Source organism: Idiotropiscis lumnitzeri, chromosome 18 (assembly GCF_059441095.1).
Source record: "Idiotropiscis lumnitzeri isolate Australia: NSW breed Sydney's pygmy pipehorse chromosome 18, RoL_Ilum_1.0, whole genome shotgun sequence".
In the NCBI taxonomy this organism is placed as follows: domain Eukaryota; kingdom Metazoa; phylum Chordata; class Actinopteri; order Syngnathiformes; family Syngnathidae; genus Idiotropiscis; species Idiotropiscis lumnitzeri.
Window position 1 is genome coordinate 2,586,398 of NC_142408.1, and position 26,564 is coordinate 2,612,961.

At 40.9% G+C, this 26,564-nt stretch overlaps 1 protein-coding gene across 6 annotated transcripts in view; it reads right to left on the reverse strand.

The window, feature by feature from the left end:
* tcf4 (transcription factor 4) overlaps positions 1–26,564 on the reverse strand; it is a 120,824-nt gene that overhangs the window by 83,945 nt on the left and 10,315 nt on the right. For all 6 annotated transcript variants that reach the window (XM_088281004.1, XM_088281008.1, XM_088281005.1 and 3 more), the window contains one exon: positions 128–183. In XM_088281004.1, the coding sequence (XP_088137130.1) occupies positions 128–183 (56 nt within the window). The remainder of the gene's footprint in view (positions 1–127; positions 184–26,564) is intronic.

A 26,564-nucleotide genomic window follows, 5' to 3' on the forward strand; every position in this document is an offset into this window, starting at 1 on the left:
TTTATTTGACTTTTATTTGAATGGGGATCGTTGGGGTTGAGATATTTTTATGACACGCAGCAAACAAAGTCGAAATAAATCAATTCATCAGTTGATCAGGTTTCATTATTCTTAGTTTTCTTTTCACCTTCGAAGAACGACTTCCACTCGCCCATGAGCCCGCGCTCGTTCTCTCCTCCATATCTGTGGCAAAGTGAAAGAGAAAGAGAAAAAGTTGAACACAAATTAAAAAAAAAAAAAAAAAAAAATATATATATATATATATATATATATATATATATATATATATATATATATATATATATAAATACATTTACTTTTGTTTTTTTTTAATTGAAATGAAAAAATTGCTCAAATATAATGCAACATTTTTTCATGAGAAGATAAGAAAATTCCCCGGAGCATTTGGCTGTTGCGGTCATCCGTATATTAATCCGGCGTAATCAATATACCGTAATGACTTTTAGACTTAACACTCAAAAACACCGCACATGACATGCCATGTGTGTACGTTCTGTGTACAGACGAAGAGTGTAATCAACGACATCCGAGTAAATCATCATCTCTCCTTTCTCCATGTCATTAAACATTATTGATTATGATTGCAGAGCCTTTAATGTCTCTATGAAATGTAATGGACCTTTAAGCCTCGCACACAACACTAATCCCCGATGCCATCACACTGCATTGCAAAGGTCAGCCTCTCGCCTGAGAGGTCACAGGTTTGATTCCCAGCCACAAGCGAATGATGCTGGAATGAACTTGCGGGCAAACAACCTTGGAAAACTAAAAGGTCCTTTTTCATTTGAAACACTTGATTTGGGAGTTCTCTTGTGAAATATTGTTTAGGTTGAATACAGCAGTGGTGGGCGGTCAAGGCCTTCAAGGCCGTCTCTGCTGGCCAAACATAATGATGAAATTCTGATCATATTCTTCACTTTCATGTCATATTATGTCCTCGTGTTGACAATGGCCAAAGGAGGGAAAAGTGTGGATTTAATTGCAGATGCACTTGTGAGGCCATTTTCAAGACAGAACATTGTAAAAAAAAAAAAAAAAATTTAATAAATAATGTTGTATTACCGTACTAACAATCAATGTTAAACATTGATTGTACTAAATTGTTACGATAATTATCAACGATGATTTAAGCCACACTTTATTTCGAAAAATCTCTACAATGGTTCAAATGAGCCCCTCTACAACATTTCTGGGAAATCACAATGTCCAATCGCTGATGAGCTACTTTGAGTACATATTGGAAATTCCTGATCGAGACAAACAACCATTCACACACAGATTCACACCTATATAACAATTTGGGGTCTTCAATGATCTTGACATGCAACCAATGCAAACTTGCAAACTCAACAAAATAGCTTCAGCGCCGACATTCGAATCCAGAACCTCACAAGAGTGAGGCAGACACTAACCACCGGTGCTACTACAAAAACAGATCTAATGCCTGAAACTATAAACTGACAAATAATAAGAGTGTGACATTTGACAGAATTAGCGGTTTATCGCTCGTCACCTATCTGCATCTCACCAAACGGCGAAAGACATTTGATAGGTCGAGAGTGGGGAGGTGGTGGATTTCCAAGCAGAAGCCATGTTGAAGAGGATGGCGAGGTCTACAATTAGAGAGAGCGCTTCATTCACCAGCGCAAATCGAGAGGACTGCAAAGCAGATTGAAGCAGAAGGAGGAGTGCAAAAGAGGTGAGAAGAAGTGAGCAGAAGTTAAAAAAAGTGGAGGAGGAGGCAGTAAGAAGGCGGCGTCCATGTGTCCTGCACCTGATAAGGCCTCCGATTGAGGGCTATAATTTACACTCGCGAGAGAGGAGGAGGAGGAGGAGGGGGGTTCACAAATGGCAAAATAAAAATGGAGATTTTTTTTTTCTCCCCCACTCCCCACCCTTGCCATTGGTAACACACGCATGTGCGTGCAAACACACACACACACACACACACACACGTTGTAGATGATCTATCATCAGTTAATGAACTTAGACTGACAGACAGCTCCATGTCTCACACAATGATCATATTAAGACCCGCCTGACACAAAACAGACCCCTATTAATGCTGTTAGCGAGTGTGTGTGTGTGCGTATGTGTGTTCTGTGTGCTACTGCGGAGGAAACACAAATACTGGTCTTTAGTCCAAACCATTGCGCTCCATGTCATTGCTGAGAACCCAAAAAAAAAAAAAAAGGTTCATGTAAGAATGTATAATAATTAGTTTGTGAGTGAGTTTTGGGTTGGAGATAAAGGAGAAAAAAAAACTAAAACCAAACTAAAACCAAATTAGGTTCTGTCATTAACACTTTCCGGTAAATTCTCTTATTAAAAAGGCTCTCATTTGAAGTTTCAGTTTGGCATCAAAAACTGTGCTCCACAAGTTCGACACTAAAAAACCAGTGGTCCTCAATCACAGGTTTGCGGCCCGTTTCCATCCGACGTGGCGTAAATTTGCACGAGTCCACCTTTTCCTTCTCATTTTGCAAGTGTTGGGAATTCAAGTGAACAGAATATGGCAATAAATTCAAGAAGAAACAGCACACAAAAAGTCGTAGTAACAATAACCGAAAGCGCGGCGGAACACGGAGCAAGATGACTTGGCGTCATCTCACGAAGGTGACGCGATTTTTGACAAGAAGTCAAATGGATGGAACAGGTCGCACCCAAGTGATGAAGTGCAAAGCATGAAAATGGGAGCCCCCCTAAAAAAAAATTCAATTTGCACAGCTTGCCCAAGCAAACATTAGCAGACGCATGGAGAGAGCATGCAAACTCCACACGAAGGCCAAGATTCCCAACATGTACTCGTGCCCGCCGCTAGACCCACCACGCTGCCTGCAAAGCAGCATTCGCACCAAACGCGAGTTGAAATATTTTCAAGCATGTTTGAAGGATTTCAACACAAGCCTCTTGTACTTGGACCGAACCCCATTCATATTATCATCTTGGGTTATCGCTTCCCCTCACACAAGCTCTAACACACAAGAAGATGAGACAGTAAGAATTAAGAGTCAGATTACGTCTTTGAATCTTCTTCTTTAAAGCCGCTTAAACTGTCTGACACCCACAATCCCACTCCGAGTGTGTGTGCGTGTGTGTGTGTCCAAAGAAATGTAGTGACGTAATGCACAGTTCAGAATGTCATTCTTTGCTTTCTTATTTTTGTTACTAGTTACTTAAAATAAAAATAAATAAAAAAAATAAAAATTAATAAAAATAAAAATAATATATATATATATATATATATATATATATATATATATATATATATATATTTCATTTATTTTTATATATATACATATATATATATTTTTTCTTTTTATTTATATTTTTTTTTTTTCGAGCATCAATTTATTTAATATAAAACAAACATGTTTTAAACATGTTAAACAAAATATGTAGTGAGAAAAGAATTTCAAGAGGAAGTTCAGGTTCAAGAGGTTAATGAGCAGAAATGCATAAACGCTTCTGTCTGATGCACATTCAATGTGTTAGTATGCCCATTGATTCCCTGCACCCATACAATCCTGCACAACCACACACAAAAATACACACACGCGCGCGCACACACGTGCACGCAAACGCTCATACACTTGTACACACACGCACACACACAGGGGCCAGAGTTTCCTGTCATTAGGCAGCAGAGCTGTTCTATAATTAGAACATCTGGACCCAAGTAAGTTTAGTGCCAATGGCCTCTCACACACACGCACGCGCAAACACACGTGCACAAACAGACACAGAAACACACGCACAGAACCTACACGTTATGGTTTTTTTTTTTTTTTTTTTTTTTTTACTCGTGCCATTTTATGTTGCTCGTTTTCTCGCTTTTTTGTTTGGAAAAAAAAAAAGCACATTAAAGTAGCAAAACAAACAACAGCTTGGAGAGCTAATGGCACACTAAATGAATAGAGAGAGGAGCTTGTGAAGTCATAGAGGGAACGAGAGAATGGGAGGGAGCGACAGGAAAAGTAGAGAAAAAAAAAAGATTAGCAAGTTCAAATATGGTTTTCTTGAATCAGCAGAGTTGTTGTTTTTTTTTTTTTTTTAATACTCATAGCCTACAGATGCCTTTCCAAAAAGAGAGATTAATATTGATAATAGCAGAGCACTTCTCTTTCTATATTTTTCGCCTCTCCGCAGTGGATGAAGAATAAGAAGCCCAGCCGATTCCTTTGACAACCCCCCCTTCGCCCCCCCGCCACCGTCTCTCCACACAAACCATGTGAAGCCGAGCCAACTGTGGCTTAGATCTCTACACACCATTACCACCAGAGGAACAAAAGAAACTTAAAAAAAAAAAAAAAAAGCTAAATTGTCGGAGACTTAAAAAGCAGCAGAGTTCGCAAACTTCTAAAAGTTGCGAGTACAATACACATGACAGCAGAGCGCCAAAGCAAGTTCTATGCAGAACAATAATACATGACAACCAGTTAGTAAAATAAAAATCGTTTGCTTGGGTTATGTTCACAAACAAAGAAGTTGCCAATGCTTATATGCGCATTTTGTTCAGCGGAACATTTATGATCGGGCGCAATCTTTTGATCTAAAGATGTAAACAGTTAATGAGAAGTACAGTGAAATGACAAGTCACAAGAAGGAGTCATGCACTTCCTTGTGTCTGGGTGAAGGCTACTGTTGCAGTTTCGTTTTTCAATTGGACTGACCCATAGTTTTTTTTGTTGTTGTTGTTGTTTTCACAGCCACATCCAATTCCCACACACTATGGATGAGTGAGTGAACTCAAAAAAAAAAATGTAAATCCGAGAAGAGGAGAGAGAGAGAGAGAGAGAGAGAGAGAGAGAGAGAGAGAGAGAGAGAGCGCAGTGGTCTCTGGGTAGATTTGTGTTTGACAATTCAATTAAGGCTTCTTTCCCTCTGAGGAGTTTTTTTTTTGTGTGTGTGTGGGGGGGTGTGTGTGTGTGCGTGTTGGTTTTGTAAAACTCTATCTCATAGACACCTGCCAGCTCCGAGGAACTGCAAACAGAAGGATAAGTAAGGCTTAATCATAGCACGACAGAGGAGAAGAGACATTTTCCCAAACTGGAGAAAGTCCAAGGGTTGGATGAGGGGCTGCAAAATGGTCTTTCAACAAGTGCACAAAGTAAATCGGCAAACAGTCGGGCTGCGTGAAACAAGCTCAGAAATTCGTACCTTGACATCTGCCGTTAATTACCAGGGAAAATAGAAAACAGCCCAAGGTTTGATTTGATATTTTTCTGTTCACTGTCTTCCTTTCAACGAACACTTCTCAAATGTTTAGAACGATAAACCGGCATTTTTTTGTTTTAAATTGCTGAAAATTGTCATCGTTTTAGTGTATTTGAGGAGTCCTTGTGGAAATGAAGGATACATTTGGATTGACTGTGACTGAAAAGAAGAAGATTGCTCCTCTAAGGTGTGCAGAAGAGGACGGTTGCACGTGAGATCAAAGAGAGCGGTCATGGCTTGCAAAAAAAAAAAATGACTTAAGTGCTAAAGAAAATCTAAACATTTATGCCAAACACATTTTCTTGGTGTGTCGTCTGATCAATAAAAAAGTATTTTCAAATATTTCAGACAACAATGACGACTAACACAACTTTGTATTCCAATAAACAAATCACTTGAACTCTTTGTCACATGAAAAAATAAAAGCACAACTCCATATTAGCTTGACAAGTTTGCGTTTGCATGCAGGTAGAAGATGAAGCGACTGAGTTTTGAGCAGAATACACAATAAAGCCCTCAACAAGTAAATATGTATAGCATATGCTGTAAATAAAAGTGTCTCCATCAGTGACAGGCGGCATTATATCAAAAGCCCCAAACAACCACGAACATCATCACTCATCATGAGAGACAACAGACTGCCTTCCCTCTTTTAGAGCCAGCCTTGGGTAAACACAATTTCAATTTCCCTTTAGTGGAAGAACTTGGAAATTGCTTTTCAGAGAAAAATATGAAACTGGCCATGTCAGGTGTTAAGTCACTCCGAGCGTACCGTTCATGCTCCTAACGTCCGCACAGGCAGCGTGCGTTCAGTAAAAGTCTGAATGTTCGTGAGGATGGTTGTCATCTCTCCATGTTCCCGGCAATTGACAGGTCACCAGTGCATGTGTCGTCCAACCGAGGTTCATTTAGTTAGCGGAAACTAAAGAAATAAATAAAATAAATTGATTAATTAATTAATTAATAAAAAAAAATATATATATATATATATATATATATCACAAATCCACTTTAGAAGTAGGCAACGTGGCAAATAATCCATCCAAGCTTTAATTAATCAGGGTGCGTACTTTAGCAGCGGTAGTAAGCTCCGCATTTATCATTTATTCAAAGTTTGGCAACGGTTAAACTTTATCCTGTTTTATCAAAATATTAAAAAAAATAAAATGTTTTTCTAATGTTGCACACAAGTAAAAGATCATTTTGTTAAAACAAAAACTAATACTAAAACTAACTAAACCTTAACATTAACAAAACCGCAGTGAAAACCAATGAAACGCAGCTACTTTTAAAAAACAAAACTGAAATCGAAATAAAAACTAACTGACTAGAAACGATTCCTGATGAGGTCCCCTTTGGACAGAAAAAAACCCCGTCAGACTCCGGCGTTCTAAATGTGCGGGAAATGCGCTAAGAGAGGATCAATAGGCAATCTCTGAGCGATGGATCAGATAAAGAGCAATTCTCACACACATTCATTGACATGCACCTGCGCAGGAAGGGGAGCAGAAGCATTAGTTGGTGCGAGCAGGCGACGAGGAAGTGAGAGTGGGGCTCAGGTGAATTCCGTCAGCTCGCGCCCAAACTGCTAATAATAGATCACCGAAAGCATCGCAGCATTAATAGCCATTTACCGAGAAATCAGTCGCGCAGTCACTCCAAACGAAGAAACAAGACTCAGCTTCCTCCCACGGAGTGTCTCGCACGTAGCGGCAGAATGTGGAAATAAATGTCAAGTATTGTCATCATCATGATCATTATAAGAAGTTGAAGTTGTCGTAACGCAAGACAAATTGTTGAAAAACTTTTGTTGCTGTGTTTCAAATGAAAAAGGAGCAACATTAGTGATTATCGACGCCGAGGAGGTTTGAGTCAGTTGATGTTTTTTGGGCGGGGGGAAAAGGCAAAGCTTCTCCTACTCCAGTGCACCCTCCAAAAAAAGGAAAACGTGTATATGAGCATGCTCGCAATCCAAAATGTTTACGCCTGGCAGCATTGCAAATAATTATCGGATTTTCCGGACTATAAACTGCTACTTTCTTTCCACGATTTTGCACCATGCGGCTAATACAAAGGTGCGGCTTTTCTGTTGATTTTTCTTTCACCACTAGGGGCGCTCTTTCGTTCAGAAAATACACTAAATAATTGTATTTATTTTTTTCTCTTGGGTCTGTTCCGTTTTAATTGGCAAAGTTGTTGCCGTGTTAAAAGGGTTTAACAATCTGTTTGGGTACCTTTATGTGCATTCACAGCACAAAATCATTCTGTACATGCAGAAAACAATTTTTTTCAACATGAAAAACTGCCTGGTGTGGCTTGTATATTGTTTTTTTGTTTTTTTTCCCCAAAAAAGAGTTGCAACGGCTTATATTCGGGTGCGCCTTATAGTCCAAAAATTACGCTAAATGCTATTTGTCAACTGTGGTTATGTGAAGTACTTTAAAAAAGGCGATAAAAATAAATAAAATTTTTCATTTCTAAAATCAATAGACAGTAGTAACTTAAAATTAAATAATTGCTGCGATTTTTTTTTTCAGGAGCGATAGTGTGCGATCAATGCAAAAAAAAAAAATCCCCCAAAAAAATCGTTGAAATGTTAAATCCGCGTGACGTGGTCGTTACCGACGGCGGCCGTTATTACAGACTGGGAAGATGTTCATCGTGGGATATCGCCACCTGGATGGCACCTCCTTTTCTGGAAACGAGGAGTGAGAAGCCGCTAACGAGTTAGCATGTCTGCATGGGTGCAAGGTTGTAGGGACTAACACACACTCACCAATGCGCACATACTTGCACGCGCAGTTTGACAGTCAGTGACAAACAACCTTCTTGACACACACACACACACACACACCCTAACAGCCAAACACACCCACTCAAAGTCAGCACCGCAACACACACACACTCACACAAGGCAACAAATCGCGACGCACACAGAGATAGCGCCTGCAGGCATTCTCTCGGTTTCTCCAGACTTGTTGGTTTTATTTATTTATTTCTTATTTATTTTTTGCCGAAGGTCCTAACATCGATAAAAGGCCGCAACTCGCGTTGCATTCACGGATTAAGACGAACCAGCCTTGTACGATTTTTATGGTATGACCATGTGGTGTTCTCTTAAAACACTGAAAGCAACGATAAATCCTACCTGTTGTTGAGGCTCCGCAAATTCAAAAAAAAAAAAAAAAAAAAAATCACGCTCAGACCTGTCACTCTTCACAGACCCCTGCAAACCTCCTCATGTTACAAATTCCTCCGTGACAGACTACAAACGAGTTTTCTTTTCACGGAACATCTCACTGAAAAAAGAAATGGAATCGCCGGTTCATTGAAAATGCTGTCAAACTCCAGGTCCTTTCAAGTTAATCTGCGGTTGACTTGAATAGATTTTAAGAGTGCTACTGCGAAGTGCGGAAGATGTCTTCTTTTCTTGCCAAGATTTACAACAAAGAGAGTCACGTAAGCTATTGCAGCTGGACCACAATCCATGACAATCCACGCCTTTTGCATGTCCTACTTTTACAACGTGGCCCAAAACACAACAACTTATGTCATTCTATTCCAAAATATTGTGGAAAGAAATGCTTCCATTCATATAGAAACCCATTTTGTAAACAAGGAATACTCATTTGCGTACACCGCGGTCTCGTGGAATCAACCTACGGTAAGCAATAAAGAAAAAAAAACTTATGCTACTAAATCATTTTGTGTAAAGTTGATCCTAAAAAGGAAAGCTTCTTTAAATTTACATGCGTGATTATTATAATTAACTCATTAACTGCCATTGACGGCTAAAGACGTCAAAGATCCTTTTTTTTTTTACACGGCTGGTAGTGAATGAGTTCATTCATTTAGCTTGGAAAAACACATTTGAACTGAAAAATACTCATTTTGATATATTTCACTTTGATGGCAACATTTTCAACACGGATGCGCCCATGATGGGTCCAATGAGACTCAACGTGTGAAATCTACTTCTGGACACGCATTGGACAACGAGGAGGACACAAAGCGAATGGCATAATACAACCTGAGAGAGCGAACCGGGGCATACTGGCATTTTATTCCATAGGTTTTACAAAAAAAAAAAATATTAAACTAATTAAAACAGTGGAAAGAAGCAGTATTTTTATGGTTATGTTAGCTTTTATGTTTACATTCACTCCACATTCAATTGAAATTAAAACCAGTTCAGAAAGCTTAGTTGGCTTCAAAATGATTTAGATTTTTAATTTTAGGGTTTTATATACTTTAGATATTTATTGACAATGGAAAAAAAATGTGCAAATATGTAAAATTGTGATTTTATTTGTAAATTAGGACTTGACTTACCAAATCAAAGCCTGGAATAAAATGACATCAATGTAAAAGTGATCTCAAACTTTCTTCTTGCGAGCCACAACCAGTCAAGGGCGTACGCCGCCTTTCGCCCAAAAATTCGACGTTCCTCCCTCCGACTCCCAAAGTCCTTCACTTTTATTCCTTATTTACTTTTTCATCTCCCTAACCGCACCTCCTCCCTTCACTCTTGCTTTTTTTTGTCCTTGTCTCCCTCCACTTGGCCAGCCTTTCTGTCATCACCTCAAGAAGAGGAGGTTGCAGCTGGTGTAAACTTACGAGAAAATAATGACAGGCACCTGCCCACGGTATCCCCGTTGCTTCGAGCGCATTATGTGCGCGTACGGGCAAAGAGCAGAATGAAACCTATGACAGATCTAAAAACGGAGTTGTTCCTGTTTGCTCAGCAAGTCCCCTTAAAAGCCACCAAAAAGACCCCATGGGACTTTGCGAAAAGCAACTGAAGCTGAACGGTATCGACTTCACGGGCACTTAAGTCAGTTGCTTTTTTTGTTGTTGTTCAAGTGAAATCTACTTCAGCAGGGAAGGACTTGAAATTATGAGGATACGATTATTATTGAATAGACGATTAAACATTCTGTAGCTGGCGTAGAATTAATACAATTTTTAATTATTTTTATAATCGCATCTTGAAGCGAGTGTGGCAAAATAGAGTAAAAAAAAAAAAAAAAAGAGCCGCCCCTAAAACCAGGTGTGGGCAAACTACGGCTCGGGGGCCACATGCGGCCCGTAAACGTTTTAATCCGGCCCGCCGAACTTGAAAAAAATAAAATTAATCAAACTTGTTATTGTTTTATTTTCTAAATACTGTGGTTTATCAAAGATTGCCTCAAGGTAATGTCCCACATATCCTCACTGATGGGAGCCGAATCTGAAAGTCAGACTAGACCCCAGAAAGGATGCCGTCAATCACAATCAACCACGACATGTCGAGCGAAAATCAATATGAAGTTGTTCACAAGTATGACAGCAATTAGCAATATAAAAAAAAAAAATACAAACAGTATGGCCGGAGTCGGGGATCAAACCCTGCACCTCTGAACTTTGAGGCGGACGTGCTAACCAGTTCACCACCGCGCCAAAAACTTGCTACGCCAACCTCCTGACACTTTCAGGCTATCCACCAACCAACCAATCAGAACTCCATCCATTTGCACCTTCCCAAGTAGCAAATCAAAATCATCATCAGTGAAGTTTGAGAAGGAGTTCTGTGAAATACGGGAATTCTGCTCACAATTGCAAAGCATCGATCGCATCAATGAAGACTATTACACCGAACACGCACGCATGCACGGCACCACAAGGCGCCCAGAGGTTTCAGTGACCAGATGTCAGAAGGGCAGAGTGTGTCACTTGACTAAGAACAGGCACCACTGCGTGTGCGTGTGTGTGTGTGTGTGTGTGGGGGGTCAAAAACTGCAGCACTCCATAAGTTCATTGATCTCAAGAAAACGCCCACACCCACCATACACACGTGCACACTGGCAAACACTAAAGTGAAGGCTTCCCCTTTGAAAACCACAAAATGCATGTCAGGGCATGAAGTAGGTGGAGCTCGGCTACTCGATCTCAACGCATTGGGGTGTGTGGGGGTGGGGGTGTGTGTGTGTTGTTTGGCCTCAGTGACGGGGTAATTCCCAATTCACACACTCACACACATTTAATTTGAAGAGTTCTGTACAGGTTCATTCCACCCCACGTACGGATTGACTGATCCATATGATAGCCCGACACGTGTGAGAAATATTGTGAAATATCGTGTGAAGAAAACAATGACTGCTGACGATTTACTTTCTTTCTCGGGACTCACTTCTTTTTTTTTTTTTTTTTTTTTTTGCTTCCAACTCAAGGTAACCAATTGCAACACCCTTAATGAAGGGAACGGAACCCCACACACTTGTTGGTACATCCCACAGTAGAGGGGGTTGGTTGAGCTTTGGCAAATTTGCTTGAGACAGGACCGCCCCCTCAAACAGGATTTCTTTTTTTTTTTTTTTAACATGACACAGTCAAGAGGCTTAATGTGCTGTAATTCTTGATTGCTGTGATTTTTTTTTTTTTTTTTAATAATGAAAGCTTGTCATAGATGCATTAAATTCAAGCTACTATTTTAATTTGAGGGAATATTTTCATTTTTTAGGATAAGATTTTTGGATATTTTGGTTAACGCTAGTTATTGCAGCTATTTTGAAGAAATGAACAGAATATCCTCCACAGTGACGCAAATAAAACGTGCGTGCGTGTGTGCGCGTGTGTATGGCTGTCGTGCTCCATAACGGAGGTCATTACATGAACAGAGAGCAGAACTTGCCGCTTCACATATGACGTTGTTACTATTCCGAGAACCTTAATACGACGTACGCGCTGCAACAAACACGCAAAGCCCGCACACAACAAAGTGCAAATGACCTTGGAGAACAATAACCGCATTCATGCCAGATCACCACAAACGTGGACAAACTTAACAAACGGCATATTAGCGTTTACTGTATAAGACGGATTCAAAGAAAACAAGCAGCCAGCCAAGCTCAAAGACATTTGAGGGAAAATCCCGAACATGACAAATAGGATTTTTTCTAGGATCTAAATATGAACCAAATCAATACGGACTTTAGAAATGAAACAGCAACTTAGTCACTTAATTGTGATGCGCACGCTGCAGAACTCGTGCCGAACAAACGGAGATCATTCGCGAGAAAAGCGGATTCCCTCCCTTTATTCGAAAATCCGACAGCGAGTTTCAGTTTGCCGTCATTTTTCGAGCTTTTGGTTGAGTTACAGCTGTCTGCTTTCCAAGCCTTGTGATAAATACGGCTATTTGAAACAGCTGGTTACTCTCCGTTGCTTATGTGATGAGTCAAAATCAGCCACGAGCCAGCTGGATGGAGACCGAAAAAGTCTCATTCAAGACCTGTGGCAAGGAGAGAATACCAGATCACAGCAACATCTGTGTTGGTCTCTCAGTAATTAACAATAAAAATAGATTGATATTAACACAGACGCAGTGATACAGGTTCTTGACCAGGCTTGGTTCCTAATTGGCTGATGATTCCATTCGTCAGGGAAAAAAAATCAAAAATAGAGTCATCTTTCTAATGCCGTCGTCACGCTTCCGAGCATGAATATCATTTCTGAATGGTCTTTAACAAGCTACGTCGTATGCAAAAATTCAAAAAAAAAAAACAATGTCATGGATAGCCGGAAAAATGACAAAGAGGTAAAAGCCCAGAATCAAACGTGACATGTCAACTCATTTACTGCCATTGACGGCTAAAGACGTCCAAGATGACCCTTTTTTTTTTTTTAACTGTGTTGGTAGTGAATGAGTTAATCAGAACACTGAATTTACCATCAAGGCCTGATATGAGCTAATACGATTAAGTATGAAAAGCAAATGAGCTAAATCTAGTCAACTAACTAGTCGACTAAGGACAATTTCCTGTATCCTTGTCAGCAAACAGTTGATTGAACTGACTGAAACTCTACACACCTAAATTGAACGTAACACTTACGTATAAATATTCAACCCGTTTATGCCGTAAGCACATATCGGGAAGAGGTATGGGAACGAGTTGACGGGTCTAAGGGCCCGAGAGAGAGAAAAAAAAAAAAGAAAAATCATTTTCAATTGGCATTGGCATGGCGGTATGTTACTGATGGCGTAGCGGTTCATTTAGCACGGGTGCAGTTCCCACTCAGTGACGGCGTGAATTAGACTGTGAATGCTTGTCATGATTGACAGATGACCCGTCTAGAAGTGCCTTTCACCTCAAGCCAGCTGGGATAAGTTCCAGTTTCGCCACAAACCAAAACGGGATAAGCAGTGACAGAAAACTGATTCAAGAACGGAAAAATACATTTTGGGGTATTGTTGTGAAAACATTTCCTCAAATTAGCAACAAGTTTTCTATGCTGTCAAAATGTTTGTATTCGCCTATGAGTAGCTAAAGGCGGCCCGGTGCAATACCGTTACGGGAAGAGACAGCCGAAATATTCCCTCAATCTCATTACTTCCATTGATGACGTTCAGAAGAGTCCAAGCGAAGTCAATATTCCAGGCAAGAGCATCTGAGGCAATATGAGCCACATCGCTTGTCTACATAGAAAGGGGGGGGGGGAATCTATAACCATATATTTACAGTGGGTTAGCCTTTTCTATTTCATACCCCAACAAGATCCTATGCATCTCATCGCTCCGTCGACGGCTTTGTGATGATTCCGGTGGACAGGAATGAATCCAAAAAGCGTAAGGAAACGAGCATGCAGTCTTGCCACATTTATTACCACAACAGATGGTACCATCGTGTTGCATCTCTTCTGGATGGACAAAAAAAAAAAAAAACACCTTCCACAATAATCCACTGATTTCTACGATTGGTTCTCCTGAAAGATAGGCCAGGTGAGGTGTTTTTTTTTTTTTACGTCACACGGCAACAAGTCTGACTTGACGAAAACGATTCCAGCCAGTCGGTTTGTCAATATGAGTTCTGGAGCTTCAAGTTTCATTGATTTATTGATGTATGCTGGGTCACTTGCACTATCGTGGCCCCGAAGCAAGCGGACTGAAACGTCAAAAAGCGCAACGAAACGTGCCATCTATCTGTTGTTGTTGCACACAAACTAAATGTGCCAAACAAGAAGCTCACTGAAAACATAATTTTGCAAAAAAAAAAAAAAATGCAGCCAAAAGTGTTTCTAATTTTCTTCGGGTTCTTCAGAACTTCTTCCCATATATCTAAAAGACGCGCGGTATGTTATATAAGGAATTGAAGACATTGTGACTGAAATTGTCGCATGTGAGTGTAAATGGCCGTCGATTTGTGCCCTTCGTTTGACCGACCACCAGTCCAGTGTCTCACCCGGTGTGAGCTGGAATTGGCGCCAATGAAGACAAGTTCAAAGTGATCGCTGGTATAATTTGACTTTACAATTGGAATTGTATCATCACATTTATGAAATTCAAAAGGAATAGTAGCGCACATTTGTAAAAAAATAAAGAGATAAATAAAAACCAATATTTGCAATCAGGGGACTTTTTCTACATTTAGATCCCCCCCCCCCACTTAAACATACACACACACGCGTGCAGAGCGCCAAGATGAGAAAGGACGGTGCAAATGTGGAGCAGGGCTGGGCCGGGTCTCCGCAGCCCTGCGAGTCTGGCCCACAGTACGGACGGAGAACAGTCACTACTTGTTTTATTGCCTCATGATGAACACCTGCAACGACTGAGGGGGAGGAGAGGCGAAAAAAAAAAAAGGTCCAAGGCAGACAAAAGGCTCACATCTGTGTGTGTCTGTGTGTGTGTGTGTGTGTGAGAGAGTGAGGTACTATGGGAATGTCTGTGAGTGTGTGCGTAGGTCTCAGGTTACATTCTTGTGGACAGGCTGCCAAATGAGAGCGTCTGCGCACATGCTGCTCACAGCCGCCGTCATACACGCGCCTTCGCATGTTGCTAACTATGTTGGTAAATATCCTACACGAGTGACTGTGCATAATTTGGATTTTAGGAGTTGCCGTTAGTCCAGGCAGAGGGAATTGCTAAGAATAGAGAACTTTTTAACAATACTTTCACAAAGTCCTTCATTTTACATTAAACGGGAATCAAGCAGGCGAGTTTTGCACAATTCAAAACTGGTTATAAGTGTCTTAAAGGGGAAGTCGAGCCAAAAATTTCCTTTGGAAGGATATGTTCTATGCAGGCCAGCTCGTCGAAACGGGGCATTCTGATTCATTTTGCGTTTGCGGAATATGAGATAAGCAGAAAATCCACCCATTTTTAGCCATCTCAGGGGGCGGCCATTTTGTCACTTCTGTTGACTGAAAATGACAACAGTTGTTCGGGGCTCAGATAACGACCAATCATGGCTTAGCTTCAAAAACAGGTGAGCTATGATGAGTCGTTACCTAAGCCCTGAGAAACGGGATGTCTTAGAAGTGACAAAATGGCCGCCCCCTTAACGCATAGAACCTATTATTGAAAAAAAATACATTGTGGGGGTTGACTTCCCCTTTAATACATTTTGCTGGCTGAGATTTGTCTGTTTTAAGGGCGCAGTCCTACGTCATTAAAAAAAAAAAAAAAAAGAAAAAAAAGCTATTGCTCACCATAACTAAGATATTGGAAACATACCTTGAGCATTTGGACCTTAACAAAAATTTATTTTGAGTTATTCGGGAGTCCTCTAACAAGACCTTATCTTAGCTTATCTCTGTAAAAAAAATATATATATTCCTTTCCCACAAAATCTGGTATGATTTACTTTTGTTATATTGTGTGCATTTATGTTGAATTCAAAACTTGGCGCGATACCACAGACCAAAAGAATCCAACTCTACAGGTTAAACACCCATTCAGGAAGCAGTTTATTGCGGAAACGGAGAGCGGAGCGCCTGTTTTCCTGAAAATACAGCTGTGCCCTGCAGTCAAGATTTATTGCTGCTACCTTCAGACTTTTGCTTCTAAAACAAAAAAGGTATAAGAAAATGATTTATCCAGGACAACAAGCGACTCTAAATCACCGGTGACGATTCAAAACCACTTTTCCGCACGGACCCCAACACTAACGGGCGCTTCATGTCGTTTTCCACCCAAATTATCTGTGGCACATTGTCGTGTTGAATTCGCACGTTTATGCAAATGAGACTGACCCGGCAGACATAACGGCACGACATCCGCCATGTGGGCGGCGGCGGATGAAAGACTTCTCCCCATTTTGTTGTGACTGATCCCCCTGACCTCCAACGATTCGATCATCTTAGGGGGCCAGCCTTGCTCCCCACACGAGCCGATGAGAGAAAATTCCTATCAACTGACAGTGGAGCCTTGAAAAGACTTTTCGAACAGAAGCCACAATAAAGTTCACGTTTTGTAGCGTAACAATGCCATCGATCAAAATCGACGCGTCAGATCGTCACATGCGCGTCAAAATCCAAGCACCTTGCGAAGCTAAAAAAAAAAAAGTCGAAGGGTGTTTTCCAGATGTTTTGTTTAGTTTGGCTGAACTGGTCTCTGGTTCACGCAACCCCTTGGTGTGGTTTGTTTGGCCAGGTGTGAACACAGCGTTTGAACAGACCGCTTCGAGAAGTTTTCTTCAAGTCCAGAGATTGTTTGTTTGTTGCGTAATGCGATTTGGCCTCGATCGGACCAAATATGCAAAAGTTGAGAACGGACAAATCGGAACGGGGAGCACGTACGGTACAATGTCAGGTTTTCATTTCATTTTCTAGACATCCATTCAAGTGGAAATGTTTAAGACATTAAACACCGTTGACAACAGTTTGAAGCGAAACAGTTTGGATGTGGCGGATTAAACGGCTTCATGGGAGCTTGTCGAGAATGTCGCTTAACGTTAAGCCGCGTTTGTGCGCATTGGCGGAAGCGGACGAATAATGAGGACTGACCGTGCAAGCAAATAACTAGCTATCACTTTTCACGAGGACAACAGAGGAGTGCGGCGCAGGCAGCTGCATTAGAACGCCACAGCTGGTTTTCGGGCTTTGCGGTACTGCGGTTTAGATTTACGGGCCAATTTCAACGCAAATATTTGCCGGTCGAGGCAAACATTTGGAATATGAACGAAACACAGCGGCTTCATTTCTCTCAGCATTTGGATCGAGTGCAAACGTGGCACATTATAGGACGTAGGGTGATACTTTATGTTGGAGTCAGCCGGTCCTCCATCAAGCATCTCCAGCGGGTCTAAAATACTGCCGCTCGTCTTCGAACTGGAACTCGGAAGACGGATCACATAACCACTTCGGAGTTTGCTTTAAGATACTTCTGTTTGTCTTCAAACACCCCGACGCACTTGCCCGCTGCCTCAGGTCTGCGGACCAAATGCCGCCTCGTTCGGGATCGTGCCTTTTCTGTTGCCGGTCCTTCCCTATGGAATGACCTCACATGAAATATTAGGCAAGCCACCTCTCTGTCCACTTTTAAAACGCATTTTTATTCTTAAACTTTTGACTCAACACGAGACTGTCATTAATCTGCTGCTCATCTGGTTTTTATCGCTTCTGTGTTCTAATTTGTGTTCTAATTTCCCGCTAATATATATGACACCATATGGAAAGCGCTCCAGCTGTTGGGAAATGCTCTATGTAAATAAAGTCGGATCATATTGTATAATTTCCGACTGAGACCGTTTTGTCCGAGGCCGTGTTATCTGATGGTCCGTGATCTACTCCGTGGACGAGACAACTTTTTTACTGATGCGATTTTGCTCGAAGTCCAAAGCTGCAACTCCATGACAAGGATTTTCTTTTTTCCCCCAAATGAATTTTAAGATGATTTCAAATATATGGCAATGCGGTTCCATTCATTTAAGACACCTGTCCGACACCTGTCTCTGACAACCGAGGACGCGCTTAAAAATACACACTAACCCAGTCGTTTTTCATCGTTTTTTTTATCACGTTTAACGCAAGATCGTGAAGCAGAATTACGACATTTGATTCATGTTTACGAGGACTAGGTGCGATTATTCTTTCGAATGGTTATTATTTGTTTCAAAGTTTCTGAAAGTAAATCTTGGGCTGTCAGTAATAGCGCAGCAGCGAAACAACGTCATTATGCTGCATTTATTGGATAATTGGTTCTTTGAATGGCTGCAAGCTGCCAAACGACGGGCAGCAGGAACGAAAAGTGCGGGGGGGGGGGTGAAAGCATAGAAAAGGCATGAAAATAAAATCATGCCTTAAATATACGTTTCACCAAAGGTAAAAAAAACCACAAGCAGGTTATGTTTCAGCCTCAGGTATAATTTTCAAAAATTTTTTAATTAGCATATTGCAGATTATAGCGTTAGCATATTGTCTATCAATAAAAAAAAGTGGACTAGTGCATTGTTTTTTTTTTTTGTTTTTTTTTTTAGCGCATCCTCGCTAAGCCCATGCGAGCTAAAGCCAGCTAGTTTGTACCAAACTACACTTTTTTTTTTTTTTTCACGGGGAGCAATTTTATGGGTGTAATGGTTGAAGTGAAGAGGGGAAAGCGGGACAAATGTTTATAGAGACGAGTTCTTGCTATTCGGAGCCCTGAGAGAATGGAATGTAGCAGGAAGATCAATGTGTCTCTCTTGATGACACACACACACGCAAACACACCAGATTGCAGATGTTCAGAAGCTCTGAGGAAGGAAACCTTGGGTCTCTTCAGGACATTGTGAACTTGTCGCACGCACACAAACGCAAAGATAACGGAATAAATGCCGTTTGATATTCGATAGCCGAGAGTCGTTTTCTTCCCTCTCATATTTGCGCGCAGAAGAACAATAAGGCAAACACGTACGACCAGAAAATCTACACAGATATGCATATACTCGTTTTCTCCATTTTCTTTTTTCTCGCTCGTGCTCCCTCTCTTTCTCTCTCTCTCACACACACACACACACACGCACGCACGCACGCACGCACTGTCTGGCCCATCACAGGACCAGATGGCACGAGGGGTGTTCCAGACAATTTACAATCTTTGTGAGTGTGCACGTATAGGGGTGTGTGCGGGTGTATGCGCGCATGTGTGTGTAGTTGAGAGAGAGATTTTCGAAGCAACCCCCTCACAATTTTTGCCCCCCTCCCCAAACACACACACACACACACACACACACACATACAGGGAATTGGCAGTGCCACTCTGGTGCCAGCGCTGCCAAAGCCTGAGACTGAAACAAAAGCTGGGACAAACCATTGTGCGGCTTTGCCGCTCCATCCCACCACTCACTCTGCACCAGATGGTTTCATCTGCTAGTCGCGCTCGTGTGAAGGTTCACTGGGTGTCTGGCAAGTCAGCGTACATCACATTAGTGCATTTAACCCACTCAATGAACACATTCTCTTGAATAAGAATATTTGCTTCATGGCTGACTTTGAAATGAAATGTACTTTCAGTTCATCCGGCGATTTTGACCTCATTTGGTCATGGGTGATCGTGGGCATAGCCAAGATGACTCTGCATAAGAGGCGGAGTACATCCTGCACGGGATGCCAGCCAATCACCGAGCAAATATTTCAATTTACAAATAGTTGGATGGAATTTGTAAAAGGTAGGTGAGTAAAATGTAACATCTGTGCAAATGAAAAGTATGTGGTGGACAGACTGTGATTTTTTTTTTTCCAATTCATTTCATCCTATTTTTTCCACATTAATAACAAGCAACAAAATTTGGAATGCCACACAGAAATGAACACTCTAGCACCTGCTGCGTTCTCATCCGCGTTCTTCATCGTCGGGAACCTCTCGACATTTTTAATCACAATTAATTTCGTTTGATTTTTATTTTTTTCTTTTAACCCGGAAGTACAATTTGAAGCCATTAAGTTTTGTTTTTTTTTCCATATGTGTCTATGTTTTAGTTCTTGGTTGTAACGAAAACTCACACTGGCAAACAAAAGTGAGCTCAATGGCTGAGAGCGCTCCAAGTTTAAGAAGGAAGTGCAGAATAATAAGGGCAGGAAGAAAGAGTTGATGTTGATGGCGAGAAGGAAATGTTAAATTAAAAAGAATAAAAACAAAAACATCACATGATCACAGGATGTTTTGCACAGAAAATACCCCGAAATTGTGCTTTCGTTCTAAATTTAGAAGGGGGAGAAAAAATGGCCTGCAGAAATTGGCAACATTGGAATGAAAAAAAAAAAAAAGGACAGCAACAGTTTGGTAGACGACAATAAAAAGAAAGTGATTGGTTCAAGGAAATAACAAATTGTGTGAGGTTTTTTTCTTTTTTTTAAATTATTTTTTAACAGGCAGTTGAGGTATCCCATGACGGAAGGATTGTTACAATGAAGACGAAAAGGTGGCGCACTCACAATAGAAGGTGAATTTGAGGAGCTGCTGCTCCTGTTACATTATTTCCAAGTATTCTGAAATACACAAAAAAAGCGGAATGATTCGATTCGTTTCGACTCAGTGGGATTCTGATTTCCTTTGGTATCGCTGACTTTGAGACCGTATGATGCGATGATTTGATTTTATTGAACTTCTCAGTACTGTAAAGGTGCCATTTCCTTCTAAAGTATATCATGCCGATAAAAGACCATTAAATACTTATCTCGATATATTTCAAGGTGGAAACTTTTGGTTTGATTCGACGTACTTGTACCTTTAAAATAAAAAAAAAAAATTCCGCTTCAAAACCGTTTTCTTGACGTATTATTTCATTTTGGAGAAGAAAAATTTCATTTGACTGCATACCTATTTTGTGTAAAATAACTGGCGTGTGCCAAAAACAAATGTTATCACCTTGTCGCACAAACTATGACCACACTTATCCGCATCCAAGAAAGCGAAGAAATGAAATGTGACGCACAAGAGACATATTTCCTCTAAATTATATGGACATCTATGCAGTCAATTTCTCTGCCTGTCTTGCATCGCTAATCACTCTCCGCAGCTAAAAGCGGGCTTGCTTATAAATCCGACAGATTACCTGCTGCAGGTGTCCAACAGATGCCTCTAAAATAGCCACTTGTGACTCCAGAAAAAAAAGAAAAAGTTGAGGAAGACCAGCAATTAAACACTGACAGTTTGTCAGACAGGAGGCATTTAGTCGTCTTATTACAAAGCGTATCAAAAAGGCAACAAAACACTCAAACGCTGACAAAAAGTGACAACCGGGTCGGATCTCACTGAGTCACAGACCAAAGTGAACAAACTAAAAAGAAGCTATCGCTAACGCTATAGCTAGGCCCAACTAGCCCGGGCTGCGCCTTTAGGGAAAACATATGGAGTGCCGACTCGGTCGTAAGTCAGCTTGCCGAAGCAGTAGCGACGTCAATCTCTTGAGCTTTGTAAAAAAATAAATAAATAAATGAGAAAAAAAAAAGCCTTGCCAAGTTCCAACAGACGCGAACATTGGAGTCGCTAGCATTATTAGCAGCATCATTATTAGCGTTTGAAAAGCAAATGGGGCTCATCATATTTGCCATTATAGCTAAAAACGCCTATTAATTCTTAATCCGTGCCTCAATTAAAAGCATGGCGGGGAGGTTTTGCCAAGGAAACAAGACAATTTAACAGCCTCAGAGGCAGAGAGAGAAGGTAGGAGGGTGAGCTATTGAGCACCCGGTTACCGCTCGCCACCTCTATTTTGAAAGCCACCATCCAGGATGAGTTTGAGTGACGGGCGGAACGGAGGCTGATTTGACTGAATAGAGACAAGAGGGCGGCGGTGGGGGCGTTGTTCACCACGTTGACGCGCATTATCGCTTTCGGTACAAGTGTATCAAATCAAACGTGAGAGGAGATATTATTGAAGCAAACCCCTTTTTTTTTTAATTCATCTCAGCTGTAAACTGTGACTGAATAAGTTCTACCAATTAGAAGAACAAAAATCCCGTTTGCCAATGCAGTTGTATCTGCGGCTGGCCAAATTTCTCTGCAGATGTGTGAGGAAGCAAATGGTGCTGTGGGGGGGGGGGGTGATTCCAAAATTAATTTCCCGCCTAAGATAAAACAGAAACGGAATGAATCGGTTCCAGGAGTGGAACTTCGACCACCGACACTGCTCCCGCTTATTCTGCTTAGAGTCACCTGGAAAGTCCTAGTCTGGAGTGGGCAACCTACGGCCCGGGGGCCACATGCGGCCCGCGAAATGTTTTAATCCGGCCCGCCGAACTAGAGAAAAAAAAAACCAGAACAATTTAAAGTATTTTTATTTGTGGGAGGAACAAAATCATCCACACAGACCTTGAGTCGAGCTTCCGTGTTTTGTTGAGCGCATTGAGGTAACTTCTATTGGGATTAAGCCCCAACTTTGTGAGCAACAGCGCGCATTTTTCCCTTAACGATGCAATCAAAAGACTCTTTTGGATCTTTTCTTTTTCATTTGCTACTTTACTCAGTCTTTCGTTCATCTTTGCTTCGTGCCTTTGTAGCGATATGTTTCGACTTCAGACGCATGCAAGCACGTACAAACATACATATGCAGAATTTGGTGAAATCTACTCAAATCTCTCATTTATACACTATCACACTCACACGCCTCAGTCGCCTTCCAACACTGGTGACAGGGAAACAAATAGCACATCTGAGGGGTTCGAACGGCGTTGTAGTGAGGGGAGGGTGGGGGGGGGGCACCAAAAGCAGCCAAGACCTGAAATAGACGAGTGGCGCTAGTGACAAGCACAGTGGAGCTGCTCTCTGAACGGCTTCATCCAGGAGGAGATTAGAAACACACACAGAGTTTGATGTGTGCATTATCTTTCCAGGGATGATCCCAAAATAAACAACAACAGCGGCAAAATCTCCCAATAATTAAAACGGTTAATCCACTTCCTGCTTTCTGATGACCGTGGGCTGAGCATGTCATGTGGGACTCTAGCACCATTTTATGTTGCGAGGCTTTTGTGTAGAAAGGTGAATTGATTTCCTAAAATATATGGATTTAGCAGCCAATAAGCCGTCAGAAACACAAACGAATATTTATAGTTTTTGTGGAAGGTGCGAAGAAATACATCTTTCAGAGATCTGAAAATATACATTTGTTTGACATATTCCCGCCATCGTATTTTGGGTATTTTTTATATGCTTTGTGCCGTTCAGATGGATTACATTGCATGTGTGACACCTCCACATAATTCTTTACATTTATAATTTTCTGCCTTGTGGTAAAAATATACGGGAAATATCGGGTAGACGTAAATCACGGTTTTATAGTGCTTGTATTATTAAAGTAAAAATTTGTAATGAGATGATGAACACAAGCATCTGATATCGTTATGCAGACGCTATGAACGTTTAGCATTTTCCCTTCTCGAGCAAAAACGTACACGCATACAAAAACTCTCCGCAACTCGCCAAACAACCCGGGCTAAACTTAGCTCACAGTGTAAATGTATCAATACTACATATTTCTTTTACATAAATTACTACTTTCCTATTAGCCAAGTTTTTTTTTTGTGGCAGGATATAAGGAGTTCATAAAATGCAAAAAGGATAATAAGTTCCAGAAAAATAAAAAAAGCACGGTGTGGCAGCAGGAATTTTTTTTTTATATTTTCTAAAATGCACACTTGGATTTTTTGTTGAATTTCAATCCAATAGATTTTCTCAAAGGTTAGCGGAACAAAAATATTTTGCTGGGAATGATTTAGCTGCATGCTAGGAGATCAAACCGCTGTGCAGTATTTATTTATTTATTTTTTTTAAACGAGCCCAAAATCCAGACCAAAGTCACGACTGCTGAGCAGAACTAAACATCCAATGTGAGGAGCGGGTTCAGTGTCAGCATGTCCGAGCCTCTGGCCTCATCCCTTCCTTTGCAAACTGCTGCTCTCATGGCTGTGTGGGTCTATAGAGTTCTAATTAGCTGCATTCACAAACAGCGCCGGGCTCATCAAAATGCCGAGGCCTGCAGAAAGCCGCAGCAGGGGTGAGCACAATGTGTGTGCGTGATGAATCTTGTACATGCGGGTGGAAAAATGGGATTTTGTTGGTGTAGTTTCAAGTTTGTGTGACAGTACTGTGTGTTTGCTTTTTATTTTTTGGTGCAGGAAAATAATTCCAAAGTGAAGATGCATATCGAAGCTGCAAACCATAGCATAAAAGCCGCTGAAAATGCAAACCAAAACTAGGTACCCCCCCCCTCCCTCTTCTGCCCCCAAACTCATAACATTTCTGGTCCTGCTCCATTTGCATGCGCGGCACGGGGGCAAACCACACCATGGCACACAAACAAGCAGTAAACAAACAGGACGTCTGCATCGTGCTGTTTTTTTGTTTTTTTTTGGGGGGGGGCAAATAACAAAATGGCAGGATCAACGGAAGTGACCTCCGAGTTTCACTTGGTGAAAACCCGGCAGGAACGATTTCAACCAAGCAGACTGCTTGTGCTTGGACGGTGGTAGACTCGGTTTGCCTCAACATGGCACAGGACATGCCGTTACGCTACACGCACGTTGCACTAATTAGGCGCGTCTTTGTATTCTGTATGTTGTTTTGCGGAGGACGTGGAGTTCAATATTTCATTAGCACTGCAACATTCTGCAGACTACCGAACCCCCAAATACAGTAAACACAAGTTAGCGTGTGTCACATTTATCTCATGATATAATTGCGACACTGTAAATCGATTTTTTTTTTTAAATACAAACTCATCTACATGTGATATAACAGCGCGCACAAGACATTTCTGATTCATCAATGACAACATTGTATATAGGCCTCATTCGCTCACTAACGGCCTCCGGGAATCCACACAAGGATGTCCGCATGCCGTTTTTTTGCCTTAGCCACGAAAATGCACGTGGATGGACTAAGGCTGAGTGGAATTCCCACGCTCTCAGAACTGACAATATGTAACCGTGCAATTGAAGGTTAAAAACTTTAGCATTGGTTTGATTTTTCATACATGTATCCAAGGTTTCATACAACTCAAGTCAGCCGTTCATTTCCTAGAATTGAGCGTGCACACAAAGCATAACCATGAGTTTTTCCTTGTTGAGTGAGCATCACCCTGCAACGTTCATCTGAAACATTTCTAAAGTTTTGCATGCTTGTTTATTGAGAATTAAAGAAAGAGTGCAAAGCCATTTACAAAAAATGATGTACGCATGGTCAATCTCAGCCGGATGGATGGGAAGTCGACATCAAAGAGAGATTTTTTTGTTTTTGTTATCCTCCCAGGCTGGTCCTTGTGTTCGTAAAATTGAAAGGGAAGTAACACCGGACAACAGGGATTGCACTTCCAAACAAAGATATCGCCTCCCATTGTCTTTCGTACGCCAACAAGCATCTTTAATAAAGTTAAAAAATATTTTAAAATTAATTTATTTTTATTATTTATTATTTATTTTTCATTATTTATTATTTAATCAAATTGTTTTCTATATTTAAAACTATAGTTATTCTCTATAAATTCAATTTTAATGTCTGGAACAGATTACTTGGATTTATCTTATTTCCTATGGAAAATATTGCTTTGGTTTGCGTACAATTCAGTTTTAGTCTTTCTTTCAAGCATGCAAAACTGAGATTCCACTGCAACTTGTATAAAGACGACAGTATTGGCAGCAATACGGTCGGCGGCCTCCATTTCAGGTTCAAGAGTTAGCTGGGGCCTATCCCGGCTAACTGCAAGCTAACAAGCAGCTGTTCAGGAGGCGTCGTCGGCAGTGTACAAGAACTGGGACGATCTTGCACTTTTATTGTCCTGATCTCAGCATCTGAACTGCAAGCTAAACATATAACACACAGCCCTCCGTTTTTAATGTGCTGGCTAAATCCTGAATTAGTAAATGATACACAAGTTATATACTCTGTTTATTGTCTGGCAAAAGCAGAGAGGGGCAGCATAAATAATCATTGGCACACTTTGGGGGAGATTCAAAATGCTGACCGCTACAGCGTACCTCACCGACCGAACGTATGAATAGAAGACACATAAAGGAAGTAAGTAACTCACTCACTTACTAAAAAGCCAAACAGGATTACGTGAATAAATTACACACTCTGCTGGTATTATCTCATTAATGTCAATCTCACTCACACGTTCATGACAAACTCACCAAGTTACAACCTGCGTTTAAACCGAAAACAGTTTTCCCTCGCAATCGACAGTCCGGTTCAACTTTCAAAGCGACCGTGTTTCACGACAGCTTGACACCACAAGGTCCGCACTGTATAGAACCGCAATGAGCTAATCCCCAGTCAGGAAAGAGTGACATCACCAAATCAGGAAAACAGGAAGTCTCTGAGGAATGAACATGAGTAGCTCAAAATAAGTCATCCACCACATTGAGGGTAAATAAAACGACCAAAAACATGATAACATTTGTATTATTACATTATATTACAATGTCATAAACTAATTAGCAAGAGCCTCTTGTTTTGCTTCGATTCTGAAAAACCTGCACAAAATACACAACTCTGCACAAAACTGAAACTTGAGCTCATCAACTGAATTATATTTGAGTGAAGCTCATATCGACTGCAACATATTTTTCTAACATTAAGGTTTTTTTTT